The sequence below is a fragment of the Pseudopipra pipra genome, chromosome 7, assembly GCF_036250125.1.
Source record: "Pseudopipra pipra isolate bDixPip1 chromosome 7, bDixPip1.hap1, whole genome shotgun sequence".
NCBI classification, from domain to species: Eukaryota; Metazoa; Chordata; class Aves; order Passeriformes; family Pipridae; genus Pseudopipra; species Pseudopipra pipra.
This window is the reverse complement of record NC_087555.1, coordinates 5,110,701-5,138,039: the sequence shown is the minus strand read 5'-3', so window position 1 is coordinate 5,138,039 and position 27,339 is coordinate 5,110,701. Positions and strand designations below refer to the sequence as shown.

The window sequence follows — 27,339 nt, the reverse complement described above, 5'->3', positions numbered from 1 at the left end:
GAAGTACAAAAACGTGAGGTAGAAGAAAATAATGGATACTGTAAATTTTGCAGCAACAATGAGGACGCTGAAACATTCTAAGAGATATTTTTGTTCACTCTGTGGCATGGTTCAAGCTCCTCTGCTTTAGAGCTCAAACCTCATTAGTTTTACGTCCATCATTTTGGTTGCTTTCCACCTCAGGATTTAAAAGTACGGGAAGGTAGTTTTTGTATTGTACTTTCCATTTTGACTAATATATCTGCTTTACTATGTATTGGAGTGAGAGAGAAAAAGCTCTGACTGTTGCCAGGCAGTGCACATTTAAGGCACAGGGCAGATTTCCTTATGCAAGTCCATTTGTATGACTCAGGCCTCTCCAGGATGCTATGAGCCAGAATAATTCAGAGGAGGTAGCAGTAAAGTACTTGAGGGCAAAACAGCATGACCACATGGCTGTAGAGGTCTAGATGAAGTTGAGAACACTAAAAAGCCTACATTATTTTCCCCCCATTTCCACAGCTTATTGAACTCCCTGGGGGTTTTGAAAGAATATGTGAATTATGGGTCATGACTTCTGAGCTATCAAGCTGTGCTTCAGCAAACAGCAAGAAAAAGCAAGAAGGGTTGTTTTTAATCCTTTTGTACGTTCCTCACTCTTGGGTAGTTCTGGTCTAGAGTGAAAGTTAGGAGAGCCCAGAGACTGCAAACTGAGGAGGAGCCATCAGTGCAATTCAGAGGGGCATGGACCAGCCTTTCCTTCCCTCACTCCATTTCTCCTGAGAGGGGCAAGTAGAAGGACCAGAGTCAGTCACAAGAGCAAGGTGTGGTGTCTTAAGGAAGCTGACTGGAAAAGATGCCCTCCTTGATCTGCTGCTTGCCAACGGAGCGGATCTCGTGAGCGGAGCAGAGATTGGTGGCCGTCCTGGCCACAGCAACCACGAAGCCATTAAGTTCAAAATCTTTGCTAACAGGAGAAAAAGTTCCAGCAAAATCTCAACTCTGGACATGAGGAGAGGAGACTTCAGGCTACCCAGAGAATTAGTATGATCCCCTGGGATTCATCCCAGAATCCTCAAAGAGCTGCTGATATCATTGCACAACCTCTCTCCATGTTTTTTGACTGGTCTTGGGAATCTGGAGAGGTCCCACCCAGAAGCTGGTGAATACTGTCCTGATTTCGAAGAAGGGCAAGAAAAAGAAAAATCTATCATAAATTAAAATGTGGGAATTCACAGGTAAAAATGCAGAGTTTCAGTGACTCAGAGTTGGGGACTTGAGCCCTGCAGTGGGATCAGGGGGAGGAAGAGGATGTAGAGGAGGATGAGGAGGGGTGTACAGCTCAGACGTGATATGTTTTTTTTCTCAGACCTTGCTACAAACAGTGAAAAAAATTCTCGATGGACCTCAGAAACTACAAGCCTGTCAGTCTGACTTCAGTGCCTGGTAAAGTTATGGAGAAGATTATTCTGGGAAGTATGAAAAAAACACCTCAAAGACAACACTGTCATCAGTCACAGCCAGCAAGGCTTCATGAGAGGAAAGTCCTGCTTATCAAACCTGATTTCCTTCTCTGACAAGGTAACCCACCTAGCTGATCATGGGAAGCCAGCTGATGTAATCTTTTGAGGTTTCAGTAAAGCTTTCAGTAGTGACTCTCACAGGATCCTTTTGCACAAAATGTCCAGCCCAGAGCTGGATAAACACATCATGTGGTGGGTGAGCAATTGGCTCACAGGTCGAGCACAGAGGGTAATAGTGACTGGGGTGACATCAGACTGGCCACCTGTCACTATGGGGTTCTGCAGGGCTCCATCTTGGGCCCTGTGCTCTTCAGCATCTCACAAATGACTTGGACGCAGGACTGGAAGGGACACTGAGCAAGTTTGCAGATGACACAAAACTGGGAGGAGCTGTTGACTCCCTCGAAGGCAGGGAGGCCCTGCAGAGGAGACCTCAACAAATTAGAGGGCTGGGCAATCACCAACCATGGGAAGTTCAACAAGGGCCGGATTCTGTACCTGGGATGGGGCAATCCCAGATGTATGGACAGACTGGGGAACGAGGTGCTGGAAAGCAGTGCCAAGGAGAGGGACCTGGGGGTCCTGGTCAATGGCCAGTGGCCATGAGTCAGCAGTGCCCTGGCAGCCAGGAGGGCCAACCATGTCCTGGGGGGCATCAGGCAAAGTATCGCCAGCCTGTCGAGGGAGGGGACTGTCCTGCTCTGCTCTGACCTGGGGCGGCCTCACCTGGAATATTGTGGCACTTCTGGGCACTGAAATATAAGTAAGATATTCAGCTATTAGAGAGCATCGAAAGGAGGAAAACAAAGATGGTGATGGACCTTGAGGAGAAGCCATGTGAGGAGTGACTGAGGGCACTTGGTCTGTTCAGCTGGAGAAGAGGAGACTGAGGGGAGACCTCACTGCAGTTACAACTTCCTTGGGAGGGGAAGAGGAGGGGCAGGCACTGATCTCTGGTCTCTGGTGACCAGTGACAAGACCTGAGGGAATGGCCTGAAGTTGTGTCAGGGGAGGTTTAGGTTGGATATTGGAAAGAGGTGCTTCCCCCAGAGGGTGGTTGGGCACTGAACAGGCTCCCCTGGGAAGTGGTCACAGCACTAAGTCTGACAGAGTTCAAGAAGCATTTGGATGACACTCTCAGGCACATGGTGTGACTCTTGGGGATGGTCCTGTGCAGGGCTGAGGGTTGGACTTGATTATCCTCGTGGGTCCCTTCCAACTCAACATAATGGAAGACAACCAGTAGACAATACAACCTTCACACAGCTGAGGCATAGCATTAAACCTACTCTTGCATAACTTATCTGCGTATCTTCTTAAGAAATATCTGCATATCTTATAACTTGCATATCTTCTTATTGTATTTTCCCTAGTCAGACCTCCCTGCTGAGTCTGGTCTACATTTAGAACAGGAGTGACTCAATGGTGTAAAACTAGATTGAAATTACTTCCTAGGGACACTTTTGGTATTGCTCTGTTTAACCACACGATGTGTAATAAATCTTCCCATTAATTTCTAAGCCATGAGAAGAGACCTATGCAGTTCTGCACTGTTCTTCTCTTAATAGCCCTGGTTTCACTCAAACACCCACTGCAGCATGTGTTTGTGTTATGTGACAGAAAACCTGGCCTCTTTTAGCTGGGCATTTTTTTTAAGATCACCAATTAAGTCAAGATATTCATCCTTCCACCCTGAACTCACAGGAACAATGAATAATATGAAGAAAATGCTGAAAGAGTTCTTTTGGTCCTCCAAATAATGATACACCTATCAAGTTGTAACAGGAATCATTTGTTTCTTCCTTTCATCTTCCTCTACCAATATTAAGATTTTTGCTTGGAATGCATTTTGTAGTGTGAGCCCAGATTTCTTCTCTCTCGGCTCCATGCTGCATGTGGCTGGATTCCCCCTGTGGATTTTGACTGTACAGCATAAACATCAGATTGGGAATTGTCAATGCAGATAACATCAATCAGTAAAAATATAAGTCTGAAACACTTCTTATTATGCATGAGAGTAAAAAAGCAAAATAATGGAAATGCATACCATGGTTTAAGCTGTCAACATTTTCCCACCAGAAAAAAAAGTCAGTTAAAAAAAAAAAAGAATAGAATGATGAGTAGAGATTCCTAGAACACCACACTCTAAGCACGATGCCAAGTTACAACAACAGCACTTGGAGGCCCAAGCAACGACAAGCATACATGATCATGGCCTCTATCAAATAAACAAATACCAGGAAAGAAAGAAGAAAAGAAAAAATGGTACAAAACACTAAAAAAAAAGAAAAAAAGTACTATTTGTGAAGATTTATATTCTTGGAGGAAAAAAAATAATAGAGAAGCTGCTATAGCCATGAGATTTACAAAAGAAAATGTCTATGTTTGCCAGCCACATTGCATAACTGAACAGAATGCAGTCACCTGTCTGCTTCCGTTTAACACAGGAGAGATGAGTTGGTCTAGTATATTTGATAGCAGGTTTTAAAATGATTTTCCTGGAGGGAGAGTGGGCCTGAACTTCAGTTTTTTTAGCAAGTTCAGCTTTCTTATACACTGCTATGGACAAAAAGAACACAAAAACACAGAATCAGGAAAAAAAACCAGCAAACAGTTTCATATGACACATCAAGTGGCAGGCCCACTGCTCCACAGCTCCAACCCAACACGCCGCTTTTACTGGGGGCAGCGTCGAAGAGGGGAAGTGCCAGTGCATTAACTCAGATGCGTTACCCGGTGGCCAGTGGGGATGTCTATAATGAAACAGGGCCAGTGGAGCAGTGAGCCTTGCACATGGCTTCTCATATATTTGTACAATGTCTCATTAAAAAAACACCACCATTAATACTGTTACAGTGCATATCGTGTACAAGAGATTAACTGCATAGTACTGTAAAACAGTAAGAAAATAAAACAAATTAAAAAATACTGTAATAGGGAGTGGTATATGAACCTTTTTTCCTTCTCACTTCATCTCTGGAGAGTGTGCTAGGCTCCTTTTTAGCTATTTTCCTTTCAGGAGTAGAAATCCTGCCTCTCCCAGTTTTAAAAGGTTTCTCTTTTTTATGCTTATCGAGAGACGATCTTCGCAATTCTCTCTCTGCCTTCTCCTCTTTAGGAACAGTCTCTAACTGTTCAGTCATGATGCTCCTATCATCATCTGTAGGATCAGAGCAAATTGTAACAACAAACAAAAGATTAGTAACAAATGTTAACAATACTGTGGTGGAGCAGGGGAAAAAACAGTTGAAGACAGAGCAGACAATTAATAAAAAAAAAAAGGCAGACTATTTTTACCATTTTTCTGAAACATGCTGAGATTACTATTATAACTGTAATAATTTTGCTTTTCAATCACTATGATTTGGAAGCAAAAATATTCAACAGACAAAACAGAAAGGATAATGCACACCTTGAGTGTCTGCCCAGAGACTGTCTGTGTCCATGACGGAGTCATCAATTGTTGTTTCATCTTTGTAATCATCACAAATCTCTGTCTTGTAGTCGGTGAGCAGGATTTCTTCTCTCTGGGGTGAAGCAGGAGCCTCTGGGGAGCCCTCCTTGGGTTCAATTTCCACTTCTTCAACCTCCAGCTCCTCTTCAGCCTGAGAGTCTCCTGTTTCGATGTCTTCTTGCTGAGTAGCAGCAAAGCGCACACTGTGAGAAGCAGATTCACCCTCATCAACTGTTGTCTGCACCACTGTGATAAAGTCATCCTCCACTGTCACCACTGATTCAATAATGCCTTTCAGTTCAGGCACTGCTTCTGGGCTACCCTTGGCTAGCATTTCTTCAGCAGCAGGCTCCCCAAAGCCTGGGGGCATTTCTGATACAAGATGCTGTTTATCCTCTTCTTTTTCTTCTTGCTCTACTTCCACCTCTTCTTCTTCATGTTCTTCCCCCTTTGTGGCCCCAGCTGCCACTTCACATGGCAGCATAGGTTTCACAGCTGTATCAGGAATCTTTTCAGCTCCTTCTGCAGGCTGTGGTATGCTCTCCATCTGGATCTCAGCAGGCTCTTCCCGGAGATGCTCAGCTTTGGAAAGGAGCTGCTCCATAGAAGTCTCCTTTGCTGGTAACTCTGCAGGTAACTCTTCCCCAGACATGGGAGGTTTTGGAGGTTCTGCTTTGACATCCTCTGGTTTCACAGATTCTCCATTCAAACCTTCCTGGGCTTGGTCATGCTCTCCACTAGATTCATAAGACTCCTCTTTATCAACTGCCTCTTGATGTACCAGATCAGGCTTAGGAACTTTTTCCTTAATTTCTGTTTCTGACAGTTTGGTGCCTTCCTTCATGTAACTAGGCTCAGTCTTGGAAAGCACATCTGCATCCTTTGCTTCTCTGGAGAACATGGTCTCATCTTTCTGCTGAGCGTCTTTGGGTTCAGCCTCTGCTCTTTTAACAGAGGAAACAACCTCACCAATCTTAGCATCTAACTGACTCTGATTTTCTTGGTCAGCTCTCCTTGCAGCTACTTCCATATCGTGCTTTATAGCATTGTAATCTGGTTTTACCAAAGCTTCTGTCTCAGCTATTTCAGGAACAACACTAAGAGTCTTCTCTTTCTCTATCAACAAAGAAACAGAATCCTTTTCTACTGCTATCTGTGAAGCAGGTATTCTGTCAAACATGGTATCACCAGGTAAATGAACTTTACCAGTCACACTTTCTTCTTTCCTTTCTGACATTGCCTCAGCTCTTGTCTTCTCTGGCTCTGCTCCTTTAATGGGACAGACCTCTTTAGAGTCAACTTGATATTCACTTCTTTCTAGCACAGTATCTAGCTTCTCTTTTTTCTCCTGCTCCAAGTCCCTCACCAGAATTGACTCACCATGCTGACCTAAGTCCTTTTCCCTAAGGAATTCTTCTTTTGATTTTTCAGCGGCTGCCAGCTTCACTTCCACTAAAGACAAGTCGGGAGCCAAGCCGCGTCTCAGTTTTTCCTCTGTGCCTTCGTAGAAGGGACAGGTTTCACTCGTTAAATTCTCACTGTCCTGAACTGGAGAAGGGAGTGGGACTGTGTACTTATTGAACACACAGTAGCCCAAGTCTTCCAGCTGACTTTCAGCTTTAAGAATTACGTGGTTTTCATCTGTCACAGGTGGCAGAGCTGTGCTGCTGTCTTCCACAACAGCGTCAGAAGGAACTGGCTTCTTCTGCGCCACCTCAGCATCTGCACTCACAGAGGCTAATCTAGATCTTGTCCCTGCCAAGTCTAACATTTCAGGCAGGTCAGGAGCCAGGACAGCCCCATTTTTGTAATAATCTTTGGCCTGGAAAGATGATTCAACTGAGGTTTCAGGCTGGACTTTTTCTTCTGGTGTTGCTTTTTCTTCTGCAACGTGCTCATCTTCCTCTCTACTATCAATGGGGAAGCAGGGGGCCTTCTCCAGTGCTGGTGTGGTTGCTGGCAAGTAGTCATCACCTTCATCCATACTTCCACTAGTGTTAGTTAGAATATCTGAAGCCAGGGGAGAAAGATCATGTGCACGACCAAAGCTAAATCCTAGAGCTATTGAATCCAGGCAAGACATGGGCAAGTTAATAGACATACTTCTCTGTTCAATTGCAGATCTCCCCCCAAGTCCCAAACTCCTGCTCAGAGTCAGATCATCTTTATTTTTACTGTGAAGTTCTCTCTTATCCCCATAGACTTTGGGGTCAATAGTGAACATTCTTTCTGTTGGGGAGCTGGGTTCTTCGGATGTGTCTGGTGTATAGCTCTGAGCCAGGGTACTGTACCCCATTTCGTGAGCATGCACAGCCTGCTGCTGATTTAATTCTGTCTGTAATTCTTCCTCCTCCTCCTCCTCCTCCTCTTCATCTTCTGGTATTAGACGACCTCTCTGATAAGGCTCATATATACTCTCTTTAGTGTCACTTAGCTCATAGTAATCACTGCCTTGTTTCAGACCATCTGCTTTGAAGGCTTCCTCTTTCAGAGCAGAGGTTTCAAAATACTTCGACATTCCTGAACGATCTTCCTCCTCTTTCATTTGATGAGGAGCTGAAACACTTGTCTTATCCTCCTTGGCATCTTTTTTAACATCTTTTTCTTCAATACTAGAAGTCTTTTCAGTGGTTAAACCTGGTGCCTCAGGGGCTTTCTCTATTACTCCGGATAACTGAGTGGTATCAGGGTGCTCTACTGTTTTCTCAAGAGTCCATTCATGGCTTAACTTGGCTGGGAGTAGCTGTGTGCTTGGCTCTGCCTCCTTTTTCATGTCTATTGTTGCTGGGAGCACACTTTGGTCCTTTTCTTTTTCTGTTTTGAGAGTATCAGGTGACTTTTTAGTTTCACCATCCTTCTGAAAGTCTGCTTTGTCTAGGGCAATTGTTTTAACTTCAGGTTTTGTGGTTAATTTACCATCATCTAATATTCGAGCCTCCCCTTTATCATAGAAGTCATACCTTTCTTCCTCATCACTCTCATCCTTGGTCATGTCCTTTTCCTCCCCCCATGGAGGGATTTTTGGGGTGCTTGGTGTTTTCAGGCCATCTACAGTTAGTGCTGAGACTTCTTGCAGAGCTAACATCCTGTCTCCGTGGATCTGTTCGTCTTTACTGAGGTCTTTGGCAAACAGTTGGTTACTGGGCTCCTGTTTTGTTTTGAAGGCGTCTTTGAGCGAAAGCTCCTGGGGGACAGCAGGAGATGGGCCTGAAGGAAGTTCACTTTTAGCTGCTTCTGCCTTGTGTTCTGGTAGCAATAGAGAACTTTCACCACAGCTGATGGCAACACCTTGGACATCTTTAAGGTCGTCTGGAAATTTGATAGACATAACTTGGTTGGTTGATGAGGGCACACCTGCAGTCCTTTCTTCTGCCCTGCTCCCTTTAGGCAGTTGAGATGACAAGTCCTTCTGTTCTTGAGGAGCAGGAGGTTTGGCAGCAGGTTCTGCAAAACTGGCTTCCCCTTTCTTCTGTGAATCAGTATCCAAGACCTTTTCTGATGGAGGTGAAGGCATTTTGTCTTTGCTCTCTGGTTCCTTTTTATCTACAGCCTCTGTTTTTGCTGGCTGTGGAACTAAGGCATCGTATTTAGGTTGCTCAACAGTCTTACTGTCTTTCCCAGATTCATGTTGCTTTGTGTCCAATGGTCCTGCTGCAAAAGGGCGTGCGCCCTCCTGGACACGGAATTCCATCTTCGTGGCTGCAAGGAAATCTGAAGTAGTTTGTTTGGGTTTTATAACAATATTATTTAAAGCACTTACAGGCAGGCAAGTCATGTGGCTTACAACACCTTGGTACGAATGATGGAATGGAGAGGAAGAAAGATGCAGACATGCAGCAAGGCCATCCACCTAGAAATCTGCTTTAGAGTGTTAAATCCTAGTTTTCTTTCAATATATGAGGTTTTATAGTGAAAATGTGAGTTTTACACATATAAATGTGACCACTGAAATGAGATGATTTCATGGAAATTCTTCATCTTCATGATTTGTATAGAACAGCAAAGCCACAAATAATCCTCACATCATTGGTAGCTTTGCTGAGCTCTGTACCTTTATGTTAGTTTTGCATTAGTAAAGTCTGCAACTTTAATTGAATCAATAGTATATTTGTGTGCTGCTGATATTTAAAACATACTTATTTATACATTTCTGCATCTTTTTGGCATTTTTCTTCTACATGCAGCCTAAACTAAAGAAATAATGCAAGCAAAAAGTTTTGCAAGTGCCAGAAGAGGCTGGTTTTTTAATTGTACCACCTTTTAACATTCACTTTGGCAAATGACAAAAATCTTGCTTCTGTCATGAGACCACCATGTGTAAATCAGCAACAGATCTATTAATAGACCCAGATGTTGAAGGTCTGGTCTTTGAAATGGCCAGTCAACTACAGCTGTAACTGAAGTTAAAGAATACTTGATTAACCCTAATTAAGCTAATTTGAAACTAAAAATACTACTCTTATACTCTGTCACTATATTTTCAGAAAGTAATACCCAGTAAATTTTTTTTAATACACGCTCTGTTAATCATTAATAGACTGATCTTTTTTTAATATCCTATGGAAAATGGTGATTCCTATCACACTGAAATCTTCCTATCATTGAAAATATGGAGAGACTGCAGAATGTAGCAGATCTTTCTGCAGTAATCTGTAAAAATAAATTTTATGAGTTTTTTTCTAAAGCTTGTTACAACTAGCATTGGGCCGATTCTGAATTTCCTCAGATCTGATCTGAAGTCCATGGAGCCATTGGAGTCCATGGAGTCATGGCCCTGATGAATCTGATTTTTTTAAGAACACTTAGTATCCAAGTTTTGGTCATTCTTTAAATATTTGCATATGTTAATATTGGGTCTAAAAGGCAACTGTCATTCTGAACTCCACAGGTAGCCAAACTAGAAGTCTACAGTAATTTTGCTCCTTTATGTTTTTACATTTGGTGACTGACTTAAAAATCCTATAAAGTATAAAGACATGGTCATTGGGCTGGTCATCTTTGTTTCTCAGCAATTAAATAGCTAGATACTGGTTTTCTCTGTGTATCCTACTGTAGTGCAAATGAACAATACCAATGGTATCTAAACATATTCTGACTGCCAAAGGAATTCAATGTTCTCCAGCTGGGCCAGCCAGAACACCAGCCTCCCAGATGCAGCATTTCTTAGCCAGGGAGGGAGTGGGTACATCACTACTCCACACGAGATGTCTTTGAACCTCGTTGCACTGGCTGAGGAGAAATACCATTAAAAGGGAAATCCTGAAGCCTAGTTCTTATGTACTGAAAGACTATTGCAGCAAATATTTTGTTCAGAGGGCAGATCAGAACTTCACCCAATGCACTCAACTCTAACTTTCACTTTGAAGGCAAACGTCCCAGTGGAAGTGATGGAAGGTTTTCCTAAGAAGGGCACTATAGAGGGTTAAACATTTGTAATAAGGTAAGACACACAAAAAATCAGAGTTCTAGCAATGACTGAGGAGAGGAGGGGAGGGGTGGACTCAATGAATGGCAAAGGTATGACATAAGAAGCAATAGCTTTAAGGAAGCTAAACCAGAATGCAGTGAAGTGCACACAAAAAAACCAAACCAACCAAACAAAAAACCTGCACACTGCAAAAGAAAACATTTCTACAGTTTAAGCATCTTTATGTCATAGTCAAAGGCAATAAATCTGCTGTTTAAAAGAAACGCAGATGAATCTCTGCACCAAAAAGAAAAAAAATATACACAGATTGGCAATGTGACTGGCAAACACATCTGAGATGGGCAAAAAAGGCTTACGCAGAGGAATCAGCTCAGCTGCAAAGCACATTTCATCATGGCAAAGTAAAAAATCAGGAATCAGCCGCAGCGGTGGGAAACCATGTTGTCATACAGCACCTACACAATCTTATTATCTGCTACACACTCTTCAAGCATAATAACAAGAGCAGTCATACTAATAAATGGGAGAAACAGAAAATGAAGCAGCCTTGGAAAGCACTGGAGAAAGCTGGAGGAGGATTCACCAGCGGCAGACACATGCAAAGCTAAGGAGGACACACCTTCCTCAGCCGAGGAAGGGGGTATGTCTTTCAGGGGTGTTCCCACCACAGCAGTTACACTGTCCCTGCTGGATGCCACAGTTGGCACTTTGTCTTCACCACACACTTTGGCCTCCGAACCAGAATCCAGCTGACCCTCACAGAGGCCCTTGGCCTGGTCCGAAGGCTCAGTGGGCCCGCGCTCTTTCCCCATTTGCTTCCCAGGAAGAGCAGCAGGTTTGGCTTCCACAGACATTGGACTTTTTATCGGTTCTTCTTCTTGGGGATGGAAAAAGGAGGTGACATCAACACCAACAGCAAACACCAAGCACATAGCTGAACAGGACTGCTTTTACTTAACACTTTCAACTCACCATTTTGGATTTAAGGGTGTCAAAGGACTGCTAGCATCCAGTCCATTTTGGTCACCATGGAACTGAATTTTCATTAGGGAAAAAAACCAAACTGAAAGCCTGTCTCCCCCAAAGAAACATGTTTATGCTGTAAGAGGAGAGCTGAAAGTGTTTTAGAGGTATACCTCTCCCAAAGGTGACTGTGGGTCAAATAGTCATTGCAAATGGAGATGGTATTGAATGATGGACGGCTCTGAAAACATCAATGCATCAATGAGTTCAAAGTACACTGATATGTTTCTGATATATGTGCTGTTTAATCCAGTATCAGACATTCAGCTGAGGTGGAAGAAGGTATAAGGCATTGATTTCTTTCCACTGACCTTGGTAATACTGACTGCTACATACCAGCAAAGTGAATCTTTGGCAAAATACTGAGTACTTCCAGAGCCTTAACAGGCCTTGTGCATGGCTGATAACTAATGGTTTTTGCAAGATTTCAGCCAATATTTCTACACTGAACAGGTTTACAAACAAATTCTCCCTTAAGCTGACATCTGAAATCTGTATGTGAAAATCACCATTTTAACAGAAGGACTCTTCATTTCCTTTGCTGTTTCCCCACTAGCCCCCTCATCACCAATTAAGTCAAAGAAACCAGTGAATTCAACATAACTATTTGTTCATCTGAATCTCTAAAATATATTGCTCACCTTATGGGCTGTTAGAATCAGTAGAGTAGTATCAAGAACAGTCTTTACTCATGCCATGGCAGAAAACGTTTAGAAAAGTCTCCATTCTGGAATTGCACTCCTGCCACTGCTACTCAGCTGAAATTACTATGCACTATTAGCATTCCCCCTGATAAGAAGTCAGGATTAAATGTGAAACCTCCAATTCAGCAACACAGTTAAGCACCTGACCAGTAGCCATGCTGCAGGCAACCTGATGACCTCCCTGGGTGTAAAGTGTGTCTTATGATTAAGTACTTTGCTGAATCAGACTTAGAACAAAGTGCTCTCGAATCTAGAAGTGGCTGCATGCAGCCTCTTGGTATTAACACAAAACCTCTTTACGAGGGCTAGATTTTTATCCTGAGATTGGCCCAGTGAAGAGCAGACAATCAATCATCCATTTCAATTATGGCCTTTAAAGAGTGATTTAAGGAACACAAACACTAGTTGAGTCTGAGAAAATATTATTACGTAAAGAACAACACATTATTAATAACATATAAAATAATTAGTGTTAGATACAATATCTTAAATGAACAGAAGCCAGAAGATTCAGAATCAAACCTGGACCAATGCCTGAGCGTTATAGAGATATTTACACATGAGCAGACTGTGAAAGCAGCCTGGTAGGACAGCAGGTCTCCAGCTGTAAGAGGTCCTGACTTGAATAACTTCCTTTACTTTTCCTTTTCCAATTTGATGTTTTGTATGTGCATCCCTTTCAACTAAAAAATGTTAGGGAAAGCCTCTCATTTTACTCTAAACTATTCCAGGTATACACCTCCATTTCCTGAGACACTTCACACAATGCTACATGATTAAAAATAACTACTCAAACTAGAAAGTTATCCCTGACTTAACAAAGGAATCCTACATTTTCCCTTTGTGCAGTAGACTCTTATGTCAAGCAGACTGCCAGCCTACAGGCAGCAAGTGAGGGGGGCTGTTTCATAATGACTATCTTTCCACTGATGATCCAGCTTATTCCCCTTTTTTCTTCCTCACATAGATGTTCTGAGATCTTGCACTTTCTCCAGAAGCACATGACTGAAAAGGAAGATGCCTGTGAATTAACCAGGCCAGGAGTGCTCTAAGTACAGGTACAGGCACCCCAGCTATAGCAAATTTCTATCTCCCCAAGCTTCAGGCAGACATGCTGACATTAACGAACTTCAGTTATTAGCACTGATCTTACTGGTGGTGTTGCAGTTAACAGGCTATATTGTCCTGTTAATTCAGAACAACTCTGGTTTTCTTGAAGTGACCCAGTGAGCAGTTTCAAGTACATAGCTCCATCCTCCTGAGACACAAACCTTTCAGTACTATTTTTAACTTCAGCTCCTGTGTCCCAAGATTGAGTCAGTCAAATGCTGAGAAATCAAATGTCATCTATTTTGCCTTGAAGAAGTGAGCTTTCCTGTTAGTCATTGAAATAGATTCTCCCTTGATTCCTCAAAAGCCATTTCACTTTTATGTAACCCCTACTAATAAAATACTACTTACTAATGTGCTCAGGTCATAGAAAAAGGAGGTAGAGAGAGATAGTAAACCTTTTTTCCCTCCTTGTTTGCAGTCAGCTGGCACAATGCTAACGGGATGTGTCCACAAAACAACTGGAAGTCAAACATGACCCATTACTGGCTGAAATCACCTATGTACACTGAGGTAAGACTTACTTACTTTGCCTGCTAGAAGATTAAAGACCTTCCACAGCTATCTTTGGTATAGATGTGGGTTTTTTCCCCATTGAGTTAACAACTGACTTACCTCCAGTAACCATCTTTTGGCCTAGTTTGCACATTGTTGTTGGCAGTATTTCTCTGGCACAAAGAAAAAATTAGCTTCCACTTCTTTGAACTAGCTGCTCCTTCTCCTGCTATAAGCCAGGTCTGGAGACCAAGAGCCCTGATTTAAGCAGGGACCATGGTTACAGTGACCCCAAAGCTGCATTTACGCTGCTCATGCTGCAGCTTTACCTTGACATGAAGAGACTCTTTGAGAGGCGTCACTCCCATGTGGGGAGAAAATACATCTAGGCTTCCCTCCCCAGAAGGCAGCAATCTCAGGTACATACGGAATGGAATGGATGGCAGGTGGGTAGAGGGAAAGCGGAACCAAACTGGACCATGCTCAGTTCACCTTCATCGTGGCCCAACAAGACCTCTGTGCTCTTCACTGTGGCACTGGGATGTGTACTAGAGCCAGTCCACTCTGAGCTGAACAAAGGGTGTTCATAGTACTCCTCATCAGAATGGTAGGGCTCATCACTGGGCACAGACACTGAGATGGAGGGGGCCAGGTGTTTACGCCACTCCCTGCTGGCAGCAGGCCCACAGCCGGGGCAGTGCTGGAGCAGTCCCACCTCATCCTCCGCCCCTTCATCTACAAATAGACACACACAGACAAACGCTGCAGGACAGACAGAAAGACACAGAAAACACCAGACAGGATGGCCGCATGCTCTAACAACACCAGCCACTACGTCATGCTGCAGAGTGGATGACACCAGTCAGGTTACGGGTGATGCAGGATGGAGGAGTGAGCCAGCCGTGCATTTTAACACAGGGGCCGCATACAAGGTGCTTCCTACTGGCTTTGCAAACACTGTAACCCAACCACTGCAGTAAGTGAATTTCAAAAGTACACACATTATTTAGAGGAAAACACTGCACAAAAATCACATGTCACAACTATATTATACCTGACTGTATTAAAAACCTCTGAAGTGTCCTGATACAGTTGTATCACCTCATAGTCATCACTTAAATACTTAAATACTTAAAAATGCAATTAAAAAGTCCCTTAACTAAAAAGAAAACCAGCTTACACTTTGGCCAATGGTGGTTTTATTTTTCATTGTATCTATTTCAAAATTCTCCACTTTCTTCTTTTCCCTGTTAACAAGTAACATTTAAACAATCATAAAAACCGTTCCCCAAACAGCTACTTTTTTTTCCTTGATAAAGGCCACACGAAGCTGCTGAGAGCAGTCTCTCTTAGTCCTATATTTTATGCTGTTGTGCCATGTTTTCATGGGTGAACTAGCTCCCACCTTGGTGTTTGCTAATGCTTTGGAATGACAGCTTTATTCATCCATCACTGTAGCACTGCAGAAAATCACATAATCATCTCAGGACTACACTAGCTACTGACAGCTACAGGGAGGAGGAGCTTGAGTTGTTTTTTGCAAGAAAAAGGAAAATAATACTACCCAATGAAAACGACTGGCCTAGCACCTGATCCGTGTATACAAACCTAGAGGGGAGACTTGAGAGCTCATGTAGGCTGAGGTGTCCTCTCGTCATGAATAAAGCTATGAAAAAACTAAACTCCTATTGCTAGACAAAAGAAGTTTAAGCCCATTCTCAGTGTATGACACCTGGCAGCTTGATGAACACTGCATTCATGGTGTGCCTCACACACCTGCAGCTATTCCAGTGCATTTCCTATTAGCTTCAGGAACAAGTCAATGCTTGGTGTCCCTGGTCTTCCTCCAGTCAACTGTAACTTAAAGAATTTCCCCAGAGCCTCTGAAACTTTCACTCTCAGATCCAGAACATGGAGTCAGAAAGCAAGGCTTTAACACAGGCACAATAACAGATATTAACCAGATCTCTGTGCGTGATCACAAACAAGATGGCTCACGAATGCTGCTCTAACTGCCATTACCCAATCTGGGGAAGCAACGTTGATCCAAAACAATTCCATCTATAAGAGGTATAAGATTCTTCCTGGCAAACAACAGTAAGTTTTAAGTTTCTTTTTATAGCACACCATGACAAGACAATGTCTGTGTCTTTAAAAAAGCATCCTCTGCTTTCTGCGGCAACAGAAAGCAAGTGTCCTGTAATGACATGGATTTCTTCCACCTGGGAAAGGAATGCTGTAGGAGCAACCCATTCAGGCTCAATCACCCTAAGAAAGGAAGGAAAATTAGCAATCCACAGCAGTATTGGTAGCTGGTATGCTGGTGTACCTGCACACACACAGATACCATCTACAGAACTTGGTTTAAGCAAACCGTTCTCACTGTTTCTGCCAGGGCATAAAAAGTGCCCAAATCACTCATAGTTTACCTGCTTCACTCTTGTAGTGGAATCCAAACTGGGGTTTGGATTCAGGGGTTTATGCATTATTAAAAGAGGTAGGTGTGGAAAGATAATCTGGTAACCAGCTTCTGCCAAGCAGGAAGCTCTGCAGAGCACTGCAATAGGAAATACTAAACGCAGGGCTGGGCCTAAGCTTCCCACTTCTCTCTAGTACTCAAGAGCCAGCAGCAAGGTTACAGGGAAGCAGCAACCTTGATCCACTTGCAATGCAGAAAAAGTGGGATTTCTTCTCCGCAAAAGCCCCTCCAAAATTCTGTAACAGATTTGAGGGGTCTCATGGTTTGTAAAAGGCAAGTTACAGGGGGCGAGCCCACAGCTCAGAGGGCAAGACACCAGGAATCAACTCCCTCCTAAACTCAAGAAGGTTCAAAACTGCAATTCCCACTCCTCTGCATGGTGCCCTCACACCAGCCCCTGTATTACTGAGGGCAAGAGTGGAATGAGCTGACACACTTGCCACCTCTTCTGCTGGAACTGGAGAAAAAAGCAAAGGCTGATATGGTCAGAAGCAGAACACAGAGAAGGAGGGTGTGCCAAAGGAGAGGTTCTCCTTCCAGCTGTGGGTTATATGTATCCAGAGACCCTGCAAAAGCAAAATGCATTGACAAGAGTGGAGAGGAATTCCCAGAACTTCTCTATACTGAGGCAAACAAAGCTGAAAATTCCTTCTTTATAGGCTCTAAATGGATTGTAGGCAAGAAAATACAGGCCCTGCCACTGCTCCTTAAAACAAGAGAACTGACAACAGTAAAAAACCTTATTATTGTGATGGTCCAAATCATTAGGAGTGCGAAGTCTTGTATTGTTCGGGGCTGTTACATATGTGGCTATTACAGATTTACATTATTTATGAATTTGAATAAAGATATTTTCAAAATTACTGCAGATAATTTCATTAACAGCATAATGATGTCTTTAAAGGAGGATATGCTTTTATTTCAGCAACAAGAAAAGTCTTTTGTTATTTTAGTCCCTTCCAATCTTTTCCATCTCAGAGCGTGGGAAAAATCCCTAATGCATTCTGAAGTCTAAGATTAAAATCACTTCTCACAAAGGCTAATTCTGCTTCAGCTTCCATGTATATTTTGAGAATGCCTTTCAAGAAGTAATTTTCCCTGTCAACAGATCCATTTTCATAGGCCACTTGATTCTTTTCAGTTTGCAAAACATTCTTATTTGGTATATAAAGCCTAACATGAAATGCCTATTTTAAAATGGAAGACAGTCCATCAAAGGCATCCTTCTATCCTGTAACATTTATGAAAATTTTTACATGAAGACATCATTGACCATTGTCAAAAGGCATGGAGCACAAAAGAAATGCCAAGTTGGCAAGAGAATATTGCATCAGCCCTGCATGACTAGATATAACTGATAAAAGGATTAGAGGGTGTTAGGGAGAATTTAATTTCCTGAACAAAATTATCCTATTATAGTCAATATAAATGAAATCATTTCAATAAGGCAAATAATTTTCTTACCTTCTGCAGCAGTTAAAAGGGACAGGTTCATTTGAATATTTTTCTGCAGCCAAATCAAAGAAACCTACTCCACAGACTCCTTTCTCTCATGAAATACAGTTGACCCACAAACCTCTCTGTCTTTTCTTCCTTTTTTTTTTTTTTAAATTGTGTTTGCTGCATGGCTGGCCACATCCACCTTTGTCATGTCTACAACAGTGATTTCCTTCCTACTATGACTGAAGGAAGTCTCTTGGATTCAAAGCAATACAACACACACTGACAAGTGCATTAGGAAAAGCTTCTAGGAGACGGGGAAAAAAGGTCTGAGGTAGATACACCAAATGCTCACTGTTTTTGTTCAACAAATTAATAAATTGTATTCTACTGAGCAGAAAGACAGACAACGTAAAGATGCATGAGGAGGGACAGCCAGGTGGTATAGGGAATGGGAGGTTTAAACAAGTACAGTAAAACTGGGTCAAACCCTACTGAGGCAAACTCTTCTCAACGGGAGCTCTGCCTGAATAAAAACGACAGGTCTGGCTCACTCAGGTCAGCAAAAGCTTCACTTACCCACAGAAAACAAGGACCCTCATCTTCCAACAGAGAAGAACACAAGATTTTTACTACCATTAAGTACCTTGAGTTGACAATATTGGTATTTTGGGGAAAAGCAACATAATATATTTCTGGTGAAATTATTTCCAAGTTCCTTCTGTTGCATCAACCAACTCTACTGTGAGTTCCAGTTTGAGAGCTGGACATGAACAAGACGCTTCTAGCAGAGTGCATTAATGACTCAGCACATCATTTCTGTCTCTACTTCCTCTATGAACTGGTCATCTGCTCTGAAAAATGAAGAGCTGAATCAAAATCTTGTCATGGAAAAGTCTTCAATGTTTTTAATAACCATGACATTGCAAATAATCAGAAACATCTCCCAAACACTGACCTTTCAGTTCATGTAACCACCCTTGTGGGGTTAGTGATATTATATTACTTAACAGTAACTAATTATATTAACTCAATTCTACATGCAAGGAAGGAGAAAACCAACAACGTTATATGACTTGCTGAGTCATAAACACAGCTAGGAACTGCAGGGTCTGGCAGCTGATAATAACCTTGAGTTGTATAGTGTTTTGCCACCTTCCTGTGTTAGTACAACTAGCAAAATACTTCCAATTTGCTTAGGGGGCAATTTACAACCTCCTGCCAATTAATCAATATAAGTACTTTACAAAATCCTAAAATAAATGCAAATAATACAGCTGACAGAAACAGCAAGCAAAGTTAATCCTCAGCCTGAGGCTAATGGAAGAACCTTGATATTGGCCTGAAGCAGAAGAACATGCTCATTACTGTGATATGAAAAATTAGAAAGCATACACTGGACTAGCCAAGTGAACTATATATTAGAAAACAGTGGTAAAATCCAGGTAACAATTCTAAAAACCTTCGCTAATGCCTTACCACTTTTCAATCAATAGTTCTGATAGCCATTACCTCTGAGTGATGAATCCAGGGACTGTTGTTATATTTTTTTAAACACACAGTGGGCACATGTTTTTTTTAAAAACACAATAATCAATTAATCAAGTTCTTTATGTTGGTTACTAACCACATCCAGTAGGTATTTCAAGTATAGTGGACTGACAAACGTTGTTGTTAACATGGCCTGCAACAGCATTGTGTTAAAAATGACTGCAAGATGGAACATGCCTGATTGCAGTGTCCTAATAAACTGAGAGTCAGACTATGCTAGCACATGAAATAACAACCATCCACTTGCAAAATTCATAGAGGCTGTGTGTTAAAATAGCAAAGTTTGTTCAGTAGATGATAAGAAATTATTTTCATGCACTTATGTAACAAAAAAGAAAGAGAAAATGCTAAAAGAAAATCCAAGAAGGAAATAAATGGACACAGAAAGATGCTACTGATATGGCAGAGTTCAACTGACAGTCCCCTGGAGATTCCAAACCCAAATGTTTCTCTCTTTTCCCCGTGACACAGCTCAGTTTTGACACACTGCTGTCTCCCTGTATGGATGGCCTTGATGCAGTAGTCGTCTTCTGTTGAACAAAGCACTGAGCACACACCTACACTGCAAAAACTTCACTGGCATTTAGGCCTCTGCTTAATGTTAAGTCAACACTTCAGTTCTTCACTGGAAAATGCAGTGATTATGGGCTACTGACATCGAACATTCATTGTGCAGAATAGAACAGAAATTTGCTTTGTGAGACTAGAATGTGACTGCTGCACTTTCTGTACAGAACCCCCAACACATGCAGGCACTGAAGCATGAATTATCAGTTGAGGGCCAAAGAAATGATTCAACTCTGAATCTCCTTGCTTTCATGCATTTAAGATTCCAAAGCTAATGGTAATTAAAAAAAAAAAAAAAAGCAGCCAAACAAATATTAAGGAAAGAAAGATGACCCATACTGAATCACAGTTTTGGCAACCACACTGGGACAGCAGACACCTTGGCTCATACTGCATACAACAGACAAGAAGGTGAGCAGCACCACCTCTTTTTCTTTAGTATGGACATAGTTAACATATCCTGGCGGTTACCTCTGTGCATGTGTCTACCTCATCCATGCACTGCAGCTGGTTTGAAGATGGGGAGTTATTGCTGGGAATGCCTTATCTTTTCACATGAAGGAGCAGAAAGTATCTCCATTTTCTGATTCCCTCATCCTTTAGATTCATGTCTCATCCCTCTGCTGACAGCTGTGCACTGCAATGTCCAGGAGACCCTTACCTTCCTCCAGAGCTCCAGTCTGCTCAGAAGCTGGCGACGGAGGCGGGGAAGGAGGCAGGTTAGCTGACTCTTCAACTGCTGTTAGGAATTCAATGGTGAAAATGAGACACAGCAATTAACTGCAGGAAGACCAATGCATGATGAAAGCTGCAGTCAGCCTGTTCTGCCCAGCTGAGGATAATTCCTCATTCCATGAGTCCCACTGGGGACTCATGTCTACTGGATTTTCAGACAGACCCTTGCAGAATACACAGACAGTTAAAATAAAAGAGTTTTTTTGTTTTGTTCTGGTTTTTGGTGTGAGTTATTTACAAGATTCTGGCATAGAGTACAATATAAATATTAAGTAAAAGATAATCTTTTAAATCAGTATTGCTTAGAAAACCTTCAGTCACCCAAGGTAACACAAATAAAGCATCTGAGCATGAGAGATATTATAAATTCATGCCAGCTATCAGAAACTGGCATCCAATATCTTCCATCTACCTTGAGTACGTGTATAAAAAACATTCTTCACATTTTCTTTTCTTCTGCTGAGTTCAAGGTTTATCACAGAAAACATGCAAATACTGCTTGTCTAAATACAAAAGACATCAGCAGAGGGAACTTAATGTCAGTCGTGACATAACAGTGATTCAGTTGAGCAAGGCACAGTGAAAACTTAGATGCACCTAGATTAGGGTTTAGATTCGTTCCCAATCACAAGACTAGATGCTGAAACAAGATGATTTTTTTTTCAATTATTTCAATTCAAGTATGATGAAATCTCAAACAAACTGCTTCTTAAATGAACTCAGAATAACCTCTGCACCTGATCTCCTACCAATCACTTTGAGAATTTTTTTTCTTTAAAAACAGATCCACTCCTGGGGCTTAACCAATGTTTAAAAAAAAAGTAATAAATCTGTTTTAACAGATCTGTCTTATTAATAGCACCTCTCAACAAGCAGATAGTTTCTAATTCAGGGCTTCTTCCCAAGCACAGAAAGGCCACTTTCAAAGCCCCAGCAGAACTTTCCAGGTTTCCTCCTATTGATTTTAGTGTGGTTTGGGAAAGACTGTATGGGACTTGTCCTGAAGATGTGCTGTCCAGGGACAAAGTATTTATAAATTCATCACAATTCAACTGACCACAGGAACTGTAACACCAACAATTGTTAACTGAAGACATACTTCTCACAATGTTTTTTAAGTGATTTATCTAACTAGCTGGAACTGAATATCTATTTTGCCTCTCCCAGGCCCCAGTGAAGAGATTTGTAGTTATATATGTATGAAGCCATTTACAGAATTGGGGTATTCCATGTAAAAGTGAGTGTCTCCAAAGAATGAAATTACCAGCTGACGTGTCCCTGCTGCAGTTCAAAGTTAGTTTAATGAAGCAAAAGACCTCGGGAACCAAATTTTCCACAAATATTCTAAACTAGTCATTGACTTTAATTCATCCCTGGGCAGGGTCCAGCCACTGCACTGAAGCACGTGGAGTGTCTGTGGGGAAAATACCACAAGACATTGTTTTGATTTAATTACAATGTAGGTGCACTCAGCAAAACCTGTCCAGGGCAGGCCTGAAAGACTTCCCTACCTCAGGATGGACTATGGCCTTTCTCTGGCCTTTCGTGTACATGTTTTGAGCTACTGTATTTTTCTGGCAAGGAGGAAGCACTTTAGGTAAAAAAGGCTGTATACCTACCTTCTTTTATATATATACATGTATAAGTATATACACACATATTTCAGAGAGACATTTCACAAAGGAGGCAGCAGGAGGATGGGAACATGGTATGGTCCAGTGGCAGTGGTACTGTTCCCAGTTTAGACCACTGGCATTTGCTTCTACCATGTGTGACTCCTTTTTCCACAATCTCCCCTCACCCTGCCCAGCTGCTAATCCCTCTCCGCCCTCACCTGCTGTGTCCCATTCCTTTCTGCTTCCTGTTGAGGTGCTCCCCCTCCCCCTATCTGAGCAGCTACCACCCAACCAGCAAAGCCTCACTTCCTTTTATATGCTCTCCTCCACCTTTGCCTCTCCAGACATCAATCCTTCAACACTGTACACAGCTGAGCTCAAACGGTCCCACCAAACACAGTGAGGAAACCCCTGCCACCAATAACACTCACGGCTGTGCCACTCTGGAGCCAGACACCAGCTGGACAACTGCTGTTAGAGCAAACGGGGAATGAGACAGTCACAGGGCACAAAGAACCAGGAATGCAAGGATACTGCCATCAGTATTATGTGGTTCCAGTATTATCCAGCGGTGCTGTGTTTCACCCGTGACCGTGCCCAAGGTGAATACACGGCTGGCACTGCATTTTGTAACACACACACACAACGTTTACAGGCACGAGGGTACTCGGAACATTCTTTGTCTCATTTTACCTAAAGGTAGAGGTCCGGGCTGATCTTTGTGCTGGGCTTCTTTTTCCTGCTCACCTTTCAGAACTGCTACAGCTTCAGCTGTTACTACTTGTACTATCCTTGCAGACACTTCTTCTGTGGCAGCAGCAAAGTCAGGGAAAAAAAAAAAAGAAAAGCATGCTAATCAGAATGGTGTTTTAAAATCATAAAGATTAGCTTAATCAATAAAAAATGGAGGCTGACTTAATCCATTTTTAAAAGGTAATCTTTTTCCCTGAAATACAAGAAAATCAATTAAAAATAAAATAGAAGGACCAGATATTCCAAAGATATCTCAGTGGAAAATGCTGAATATTTATAAAAATCAGGAGCCCAGCCTTTACAGCAAAATACACAAAGCATCATTATTAAATGTTCTTTCTGATAGGGATAATGTGCAGCAACTGCAAAATTTTAAGATGATCATTTATTAAATGTCTAGAAGAAATTTTGCAGGTACTGTTTTGCAAACAGGGGTAGAATGGCCAGCTGAGTAATGGGATTTCTTGACATTTAATATATGAAGTGAGCTGCATTCTAACATGCACTTTGGATGCTATTTCCTCCTCAACAGCACATACTCAGTATGCACTTCCCAGACAGCCATCTATGCTGATGAGGGACTTGAAAAAAGAAGGGCCGACTAACATTTCTGTACAATCAAAATGCATACTCTGTCTTCCTCACCCATTTTAAGGCTGCCACTCACAGCCTTATTTAAACAGTAGGTCTGAGCAGCACGCAGAGGAATTGTAGTGGGGTTACAGTTTTTTTGTGGGATGAGCTCTTGGGTCCCCATCTCGGACATGGGCTTGGCTCCCAACTGTCACTCTTGCTGTGCTTGGAGCAGGGAAGGGGACTTGCATGGAGCCGGCTCAGGCTTGACAGACCCAGGTGCCATGGGAGCCACGCTATGATCTTCCCCACCACCCTCAAGGTGTGGCACGGCCGAGAGGGGCTGAGGAACGGGGTGCTCTGGTGACCACAGGGCAGCAGTGGGACCACTGAAGGAGCAAATACTTTGAAACTGAGAAGCTGTGTCTCATCTTGGCTCCAGACCCACTCAAAGGTACAGTGAAATGTCATCAGGCATACAGCTGCATGTGGGAATAACCAGAGAGGCTTCCTGCCCTATAGGCAGTTCAGGTACCTCTGATCTAACACATCAAGTTCTTAAGGGTTGATCCAGCAGAACCATCTACAAAATAATTTGGAAAAAAAGGGTCTCTTGTTCTTATCTGCATATTAGCCCACTGTCGCTTAGTCATTAGTAGTATATTCCTCTTTCTCAGCCAAACTCAGCACAAATAAACCCCCTCAATCTCCAGCTCTATCCAAGTGCTGGTTGAGAGCTGTTCCCAATGCAGTCACAGCCGAGTCTCAGGGAAGGCCACAAGCTGCATGGTCACAGCCCACCAGCTGCTCTGCTGGGCACACACCTGAGAACAGAACGAAACCTCAGTGCTGCTCCAGCCCCCGTGTGGGGACAGAGGGCTGTGATGGCAGATGTCAATACGCTCTGCTCCTGTCAGAGCCCCCCCATTAATCATCATCCCGGAGGCAGGAATAAAAGCTCTCTGCTCACCCATTACTGTGTCCTTCAGACAAGGACTGGCCAGGAAGGGCAAGTATATTTAAATCAATGCCCTACATGTAACTTCACAGCAACCATGCTGACAAGGGACACCGTCCATTAGATTAATAATTATTTCTTTTCACAGCTAGTACTCTTACAGATTTCCTTTGTACTTTCAATGTAAAGTTATTCCTCTTTGTTTGTCATTTAGAAAAGCTGATTTTTTTTCCCCCAAACAAACATAGATGTGAGTTACTAGAATTTCACAGCCACGTTTGTCTAAAACCGAAGTGCTAGGTTAATCTTTCTTTTGAACAAACTATTTAATGAGATATTAAAAATCCCCACCCACTGGCAAACAACATTCCTAATTGTTGGTATTTATATCTTACAATTCACTTCCCTCCTGACTGGTCACCTGTAGGGCAGTGACTGCAACAGCTCCACTGGCTCCTGCCAATAGCAACAGAGATAGATGAATATGTCAGAACTACCAAGCAGTGAAAAAAATAAGCTGATCTGAAAAACTGTTAACCCCAAAATATATGAATATAAACCTGCCAAGGACATATTCAGACTAGAAATCCAAAGATGCTGCTTTCCTACTGTCAGTGAAGTGCTGCAAGCCTTCAACATAAGAGGAAACAAATTAACTGGCTTTGAGATGGGGCTTGATACATTTACGAAAAGGACTACACATGATATAGTTGCCTGCTAGCAGTAGGAGACTGCAAACAGCAGCTCTAGTTCTCTCTTCTTCCATTCAACAACATGCCCCTAGTATGAGATCAAACTCAGTGGTTAAGTAGATCGAATTGAGCACCATAACCCCATAAACCAAGTCACACATGTGGCCAGTCCTACAGAAAGATAGGGATATTGAAAGAACAGGGATATTGATTTAAAGCCCAGCAATCTTCCCAGCTGCCTTTCCAAGGCCTGCACCTCGTTTTGGGACTTTTTTGAATTTCTCCTGCTTCCACAACTGCTGGATGCTGGGGATGCTTCTCAGCACCTCTTGGTTCCTTCCTCTTGTGAGAAACACAGAACAGACACTTCCCAGACCCTCCTAGACTCTCACATGGTGCTGCTGCTGCAGAGCAGTGGACTGGACGCAAATCTGGAATCTTTACAAGCCCTGACAGCTCCCTGTGTTGTGAGGCACAAACAGCCTGCAAAGAACAAGGGAAAACCTGGAGAACGAACCTGCAGCTTGGCCTATCCTTTTCCTGCAGGCACGAGGTGTCCTCCCCACGCCCGTGGTGTGCTGCAGCACCCTGCACGGGTGGGACATAAACTGCTCTTCCATACAGCATCCTTGGATACCTGAGACGCCCCTGTTCAGATGCTGCCTTTTCAGAGCAGGAAAGAGTGTTGCCCCGACAGCTTTGGTGAGCACGGAGAACAGCTCAGAGCTCACAGAGTCTCACAGCTCCAGGAGACCCCGGGCCAATTCCTGCCACCACTTTACACCTGGAGGATGTGACACATGGCCCTCCTGTCAAAATTTCCATGAATCTATTAATGACAACACCACTGACAAAAGCAACATCATCAAATCTATACTGTTAGCTCAGGTGAACAAATCAAGACTCAACAAGGAAGACTGATAAGAGAATAAATTTTTTAAGCTTATTTTTACATGAAAAATTTAAGAAAAGGCTCCCATGAATTTCTGATATAGAATATGCAAATGTAAACCAGATTTAGTACCCTGGAGCAAAGGTATCAAGGGAAACCCACTTGGGGAACTGCTTTCTATCAGCCAAGCTACTGCAACCCTTCTCCTAGCAAGGTAAGACCGATCCCTATAAAAAATGATCTCTTTTGTTACAGAATTTATACTTGTTCCCATCTAGCCTGGATCTCTGGTGCAACTGAGCTCTCCGAGGCTGGAAGACAGTTCCCACTCTCTCAGCTCTCTTCCTGAGGTAATTTCCTTGGGACAAAGACAATGTTCCACAGGGAGATATGTCTGGGGGTGGAAGGTTGCCTCCTGAAAAGTGGAGATTTCAATTTCATGCTATGCAAAATAAGTAAATAAAAATACAAATGGCCTCTGGGCTTGTGCTTTATTTTTGTTTGTTTTGTTTTGTTTGGCAGGGTTTTTTAATGGAGAAAGGCTTATGAACACTCTGCTGATGGATATTTTGGGTGACACAGGAGGCACAGGCAGTTCACCAGAAGAGCAGTGCTTTTGCTATACATGGCTGCTGCAAAAGGACAGACATTTCTGTACTAATGGACACTATAAATAGCAGATCCAATGGGTAAGTCAAATCCTCACAGGGCAGCTATTGAGACTTTTCATAGTTTCCTCATGGTTCAGTTAAAGTTCAAGGAAGCCTAATGATACAGAACAAAAAAAAAAAAAAAAAAAAAAAGGAGACTTAGCCAGCCTGGATGCCAGGCAAATCCTTCACAGCCTAAAAGCTCTGGATTCATTAGACATTGTTTTGCTTGTAGATATTTTGTTTCACTCTTTCCCTTTCCCCCCTTTTCCCCTCTTTCCCTGTGATTCTACTTTGTGCAACAAAAATGGCACTAACATATTAAAAGTAACATCAAATAGATGTATTTCTTAAAGGCACAAGAATCTTGGCCTCACGTTATACTCCAGCAGAACGAAGAATAGCAACATGCCTTTCCTTTGCATTTTGCAGAGAGTAAAATGCTGCTCCTTTTTAGCAAGATGTCATCTGCTTGTGATACAGGACACAGAGAGAGCTTCAAGGAATTCAAGGAATGCAGTACCCAAAATATAGGCTTGTACTTGGATGTGATGTCCATAATGGAGAGGAGATATTGTGGAAGACCCTCAGCACGAGCTCTTCAAAGCCCCTTGACAAGGTGAGGCCAGAAGCTGGCACAGAGGGACAGTGCTTCTGCTGCTCCCTTGAAGGTTGTCACTTCAGACCAAGCTCCGACAGGGCTGTCGGGTCAGCTCT

General features: G+C 42.6%; 1 protein-coding gene across 50 annotated transcripts in view; it reads right to left on the bottom strand.

Annotated features, from left to right (window-relative positions):
• MAP2 (microtubule associated protein 2) overlaps nt 1-27,339 on the bottom strand; it is a 221,861-nt gene that overhangs the window by 30,870 nt on the left and 163,652 nt on the right. For 17 of the 50 annotated variants that reach the window (XM_064661893.1, XM_064661903.1, XM_064661892.1 and 14 more), the window contains 6 exons: nt 22,798-22,911; nt 20,415-20,492; nt 11,004-11,261; nt 4,915-8,667; nt 4,456-4,662; nt 3,927-4,061 (listed from right to left, as the gene is read on the bottom strand). In XM_064661893.1, the coding sequence (XP_064517963.1) occupies nt 3,927-4,061; nt 4,456-4,662; nt 4,915-8,667; nt 11,004-11,261; nt 20,415-20,492; nt 22,798-22,911 (4,545 nt within the window). The remainder of the gene's footprint in view (nt 1-3,926; nt 4,062-4,455; nt 4,663-4,914; nt 8,668-11,003; nt 11,262-20,414; nt 20,493-22,797; nt 22,912-27,339) is intronic. The other 33 variants (XM_064661930.1, XM_064661931.1, XM_064661932.1 and 30 more) reach the window with 20 other exon arrangements.